Source organism: Patagioenas fasciata, chromosome 1 (genome assembly GCF_037038585.1).
Source record: "Patagioenas fasciata isolate bPatFas1 chromosome 1, bPatFas1.hap1, whole genome shotgun sequence".
Taxonomy (NCBI): domain Eukaryota; kingdom Metazoa; phylum Chordata; class Aves; order Columbiformes; family Columbidae; genus Patagioenas; species Patagioenas fasciata.
Genome location: NC_092520.1, coordinates 15,916,215 through 15,922,214, shown reverse-complemented (window position 1 = coordinate 15,922,214; position 6,000 = coordinate 15,916,215). Strand labels below are relative to the sequence as shown.

Sequence of the window (6,000 nt, the reverse complement as noted above, 5' to 3'; positions counted from 1 at the left end):
CACAAGTATCAGGGGAAGAAGGGAAATAATCCTAGGGGCACTCACAGTAAATAGTGAATTGAAGGAATAAGCAGAAGAAAACAAAGTGGTTGAGCAGGCTCTGAAATCAAAGGATCTGGTAACCCATCAGCAAAGTTGGATGGTATTAGTTTTTAAAAGGAAGTAAATATACCAGAGGCTGAGCAAGAACAGAGGGAGAAAAAAAAAATCTAGAAGAGAAGATGTGAGACACCAGTCTAGTATCAAATAGAGCAGTTGAAAAACAATGGAGAAATTAAAAAAAAACAGCAAATATATCTTCATAACAGAGTAGGGCAAGCGACATGAAACTGTTATGCAGAAGATCAGTGGAACACATTGAAATTTCCCCGATCACAAAGTACCCTTTTACTGGCAAACAATTTTCTTACAATAAAAATGTGATCTATTATCAATAGCATATTTCTCAAATGCAAAGTCTGCACATAATTTTATAATATCTGTTTTTATAGTAATACAAAATAATAATTAGCATGATAACTATAAAATACATATAGTAACATTGTTACTAAACCTCCTATTTTCAACAGAAAAAAATGTTTTGCAAAGAAAGGAAGATTTCTAAAACTCATTAGAATCTAATTTTAAGTAATTTGAGAAACTTTGAGCAACTGTGGAATTACCTTTGCCTGTAGGTATTTCTGAACCTCACCTAAAGACTATGGAAATACTCTCATAACTCCAGTGAGCTGTGTGTCTCTTTCTGTACCACCTCCTCTTGCAGATCAGTGGTTGACATGAGTCCCGCTGGCTCAGGCAGTTGTTGACCCCACGGTCTGGCAGATCTGGAGAGAGCAAAGGCAACACCTCCTGTTCAAACACAAACCGTGGCAATAGTTTCAATATGTGAACATGGCTGGGGATGAGGGAGAAATTCTCTTTGGATGCACTTGTTTTAACTGTACATTTACAACATTTAGTTATAAATATTCCCTTGTGAGATATTAATGTTGAAGGTGCCTATACATCAGATGCTATTTCCTCAATACCTTTTTTTTTTTTTCCAGAAAAGTTTGGAATTAGTTTAGTATATTTAAGCTATTACAGTCTACATGAGCAAAATATGAACATTACCAGCGCTATCAGTGAAGCACAACAGCACAATAAAATTGGACTGAGTTTTGTCAGTTATTACCGCAAAACTATTCTTTTCTCAAAAGGCTATATATTGCCCCTGCTCTTCTCTGAAATTGTTAGAGGTGATCAAAACAAGCTCTGCTGTGAAACAGATGTGCAGTGTTTGTCAAAGCGCAGCACACGCTGTATTTCCAAGCTAAAACACAGCAAGAAGAGCTGCTCCGGGCTCCCAGCCGCGGCGTTACCCGCCAGCTGCACACTCGCGGTCCCGCCGGGTGCCTGGCGGAGTGTTCGGTGCCTGATTGATCTCAGCCCCGCGGGACGGGTTTGTACAAAACGGTTGCAGGTGAGCCCTGTCCCTGCCGAGGCTGTGTTTAGAACATCACCCCTCTCGCCGGGGTGTTTCGGGGCACAGGTGCGCACACCTCTGCTCAGAAGGCTGCACCGTGCGAGCGGTGCGGAGCCGGGGCGGGATCGCCGTAGGGCCGGCGGGACCGGGGGGGCGGGACCGCGAGGGCGGTGCGGAGGGGGCACCGCAGCCCCTCCCGGCGGCCGGGGGCAGCCGCTCCAGCTGACGCGTCGCAAACTTTCCCGCTCTGGTGCCGAGCTGCTCCTGCCATCCGGCGCGGCGGCCCCGGTTGACATAGTAACCCCTCTCCGGGCCTGCCCTCCCTCCGCCGGGGCCCGCGGCGCTGCGCGGAGACAGATCTGCGCGGAGATAGATAGATAGATAGATAGATCTGCAGTGCCGCGCTCCGGAAGGATCCGCGCTGCTCCCTGCGCGTCCGGGCGCCTCAGCCGCGGGACAAGATGAGCCAGGCGCAGCCCTACGCCCCGCGGAAGAGCAGCTCCCCGGCGGCCGGCGCCCGACGGAATGACAGCCAGGACTACCTGCTGCTCGACGCGGAGCCGTGCGAGGAGAGCGCCCTGCCACCCTACGCCTTCTACCCCGTGTGAGTCCCGCCGGCCGGCCCGGGGCTCCCTCCCTCCCTGCGCGGAGCGGAATGGGGCACCGGGCTGTGCGCGAACTCTTGCTGGAGGGGGAGGCGGCCGCGGGACAGGGGCTGGCGGGCGGGGGGCGGCCGTGCGGAGCCGCGGCCGGCGGGAGGTGCCGCTGCCGCTCGCTGCGCTCCGGCGGGGGCGGGACCCGCGGCGGTACCCGCTCGGGGCAGCGGCGATGGGGACTCGGCCGTCTTTGCTCGTCGTCCCCGGTGGAGGAGCGAGGTGGCTGTGTTTGCGGCAGGCGGAGGAGCAGCAGGAGCGCCCCAGTGCGCAGCTGGCGGGACTGTCCTCCCGGGGCGCGGACCGTGGTACCTGCCCCGCTGTGAGAAAGGCGAAGGGATGCTCCGGTTTGCTGCGGGTGCGAGAGGCGTCGGGTGTACTTAAAAGTAGCGGTATCTAGCGGGCTTAATACAGTCACAGGAATTTTAAGTCCTGCCGTCAGCTGCTCCCACAGAAAGTGTACATTACGGGCGTGTTCACAAAACCGTAGTCCTTTCATTACCGCATTTTGTCAAAATCGTGTAGCCTTGTGTAATTTGATTTTCTAAGTTTTGCCAAGTAATTATCCTTTCAAGTAGGGTGTAAGAACATATGCAATAAAAAACTAAATGAGACATCAATTATAAAGGTTGCAGGAATCACAGCTGTTAATATCCAGGTCAATTGACATTCAGTGTTGACTGTGTCCCTCTGGTAATGTGTTGTCAGCATGACTTCTATAATTACCACTTGTTAATGCTTCTGAGGAGAAGCTATCCCACAGAGGGGGAAAATGAGTATTAAGCAATACGAGATGAGTCCTACAGTCTCAGGTGATTACCAGAAGATGTGTACTTTCTTTTGCACAAATTGCGTTTTATTGCTTAACTGGTAAATTCCAGTTATCAACCTCTCATAGTTTTTGCTCTTTTATCTATGAAGTGCTTACCAGCCACTTGCCAACTGCCTGGATATAGGAGAGGAATAATAGTAAGGAAGCTGGCAACGCTCACAGCGTTTGATTGTTTATAAACTCAGTTAAGAACAATCAGAGTTGTCAGAATTCACTACTGTATTGCAATTCCCAAGTGTCTTTGTAGAGTGCTAATTCAGTATGCTCATTGGCTACCAAAGCACACTTTCTTGAACGTTGGACCTAAACCTCATCTCAAAATGTAGGAGTGCATCTGTCTAATGAATCCTTTCTGAAGAAAAACTTAATGATGGTTTGTTCAGAGAATGGTTCTGGCTAGTGGACTTCAGCTTTGAACTAATATGGCAAATCTGAAGTTCCTTTGCTGTGTACTCACTCGGAACGGTTGTGCAGCTACAAGATGATATATCTTGCATAAGCGATTCAAAGCATCTCTTAAAATCTGCAAGGTCTGTGTGGTGCTGATGTTTTTACTTCAGGAGTATAAGCCTGTGCTAGTGGCTCCTTTTCCAGCACACAAGTGTGAAGATTGCCTCTCATCATCTCACAGTGGCTACAAGGAAAGCCTACATCCTAGTCGAGTTGCTTTGTAGAACTAGGGTAGCACTAAATGCAGGAATTTATCTCCAATTATGTCACATCAAGGCCATAGATGACTGATTCTGTAATGCAGATAGGTGTAGGACCCTGGAGTCCCTCCCTAATGGCAACTGTTTCTATCTGTCTTTGAGTTTTTAGATGCACATAAGGCATGGAGAAACTGTTGTTTGGGGCTTCTCTGGATGTGGAAAAGAGCCACTTAACAGGCAACCGCTGCAAGGACTTTGTTGACTGGCAGGGGTGAATGCAGTGAGTATAGGCACCTCCAGGGTATGGTTATTGCTAAACTCAGGTTTTTTTTTTTTTTTTGCTTAAATTCCACCTACAGCATGTTTTAGGTACATTTTGGTGATCTGTCTTTTCAGCCAGAAGTCATTAGTTTTTCTAGTGGCCTTCACATGGTGAAGAACACAGACAAATGGCCCATGTTTGGGATATACTGTTTCTAATATTTGTCATCTACATGCAGTAAGAATGCTTTTCTCTATTTTATTTGAAAATTGTCAAATGGCCATTATTTCCTGATGTTATTGTGGCAGAGAGTATTATATGAATCTTACGTTTTATCTATGTAGTCGTAAGGTCTCTGGAGATCCCAAGGATACTGCTGATGAAGGGCATGTATTACCGTGACAGATAAACTACGTGAAATCAGTATTTCATGTGCCATGAATCCACCTGGCCAAAGCGTGCATGCCTTATCAAGTCTATCCGTGGTTTGTCAGTGTTTATTCTTACGCTACTTCACCAGAAATGTGGTAGCTCAGGGAGCTGGTTGTGCTGCCAGGTGCCACATTTTTCATTGCAATCCTTCTGTGAATCTTTGGTGACCATTTGATTATGAGACTAAACCTTGGGGTGTGTGGGTCTGTCCATTGAGATAGAGCTCTGTGTCCCTTGAGATCGAATGGTGTGTCAGTGCTTAAATGCGAACACAAGAAAATAACCCTGCAGATTACCACAGTCGATGTATTTAAATGTTTTAACTAAAGCTACTTATATTTCACTTAGAGTATTTATTATATACAATCGCTAAGGTGTTTTTGTTTGCTTGGTTGTTTTTGTTTGTTTGTTTTTTCCAAACTGACTGGAAAACGATGGGCATCATTTGCACATGCAGAAATGCTCCAGGAACGTCTTGTGTGATGGTGATTAATGCAGGACAGTAATGCAGAATACATCTGATGTCCAAAAACAACTGAAGGGTACCTCCTTTTAAACATTACTGGAGAGTAACACACTTACTGGTGTGATATGGCACGTGACTGTTGCTTGACAAGTAGTGTGATACCAAGGCATAGTTTTCCTCAAGTCTGATTTAGTGCTAATGGTGATGTTATAGCATGTGTCGTTTGTAGGACATGACTTCATGTGTTGCTTTCTGACCGCCTTTAAGTGTTGTAGTGGCTGGATAATAATAAGAAAACGTAACACACCCCCCCAGCATTTTAAGATAACTATTTATTTTATTTGTAGCTAAAACCGTAATCTATCAAACTACTACTTTAGTTTAGTGGTGTTACTGCTGAGCCTTGGTATATAGTCCCCTTTTAACAGCAAATAATTCTCTGTTCTCCCCCCCACCCCGATGATTTTTCAGCTAATTCGTTAATTGTAAAATAACATGGTCACATGAAAAATCAGAATAACTGTCAGTGATCAACCCACCTGCCTTGATGTTGTGTCGATTGGCTCATTCTGTTATGTTTAGGCTGAGACAGCATAGTGTGCTCCTATATTGAATTACCTGTAAATTGGAAAAAGCATTTGAAATACTGACCTGTCAATATTAACTAACTCTGTGAGCAAGCAGCAAGAGACCTGACACTTACTGATAAATTTGAGGCTTTGAGTTTCAGTGCTCTTACTTAATGATGTGCATCATCTCAGGTGAGTATGAATTCAGCACCCGGCTTTCTGACGAACAGATTCACCGTGTCCGAGGCGGTGGCTGCATTGGTTGAAAAAGGGACTTCAGCAAAGTACCCTGGGCTCAGCAGCTGTGCCGAATAGGGTCACACTGTCTTTTGGCTGTAAGTGGGCAGAAGACTCTTGCCTTTTCTTAATGGTATGGTGCAAACCAAAATTCTAATGGGATTTTGTGCTGAAAAATCTTGCTTTTCTTTTGAATTTACAACCCTTGGTAGGAAAAACACACTTCATGCTATCCACAGAATTTGTAATTAAATGACTTCCAAAGGTGAGACTACTTTTAAAAAATGTAATAATTATCTATTATAAATGATATTCAAGTATATAATTCTTTTTAATAGTCTTCCTCAATGTAGTCATCAAGTCTCACCCCTAATGCACCAAAAAATACATTGCGACACACGTGTCAGAAGATTGCCTCCTGAAATCCGAAAACG

At 45.5% G+C, this 6,000-nt stretch overlaps 1 protein-coding gene across 1 annotated transcript in view; it reads left to right on the top strand.

The window, feature by feature from the left end:
• Positions 1-1,846: 1,846 nt before the first annotated feature.
• The window catches only part of TRPC6 (transient receptor potential cation channel subfamily C member 6), a 99,023-nt gene continuing 94,869 nt past the window's right edge, over positions 1,847-6,000 (top strand). The window contains exon 1 of the mRNA XM_065832120.2: positions 1,847-2,069. Coding sequence (XP_065688192.1) covers positions 1,927-2,069 — 143 coding nt within the window. The 5' untranslated portion in view covers positions 1,847-1,926. The remainder of the gene's footprint in view (positions 2,070-6,000) is intronic.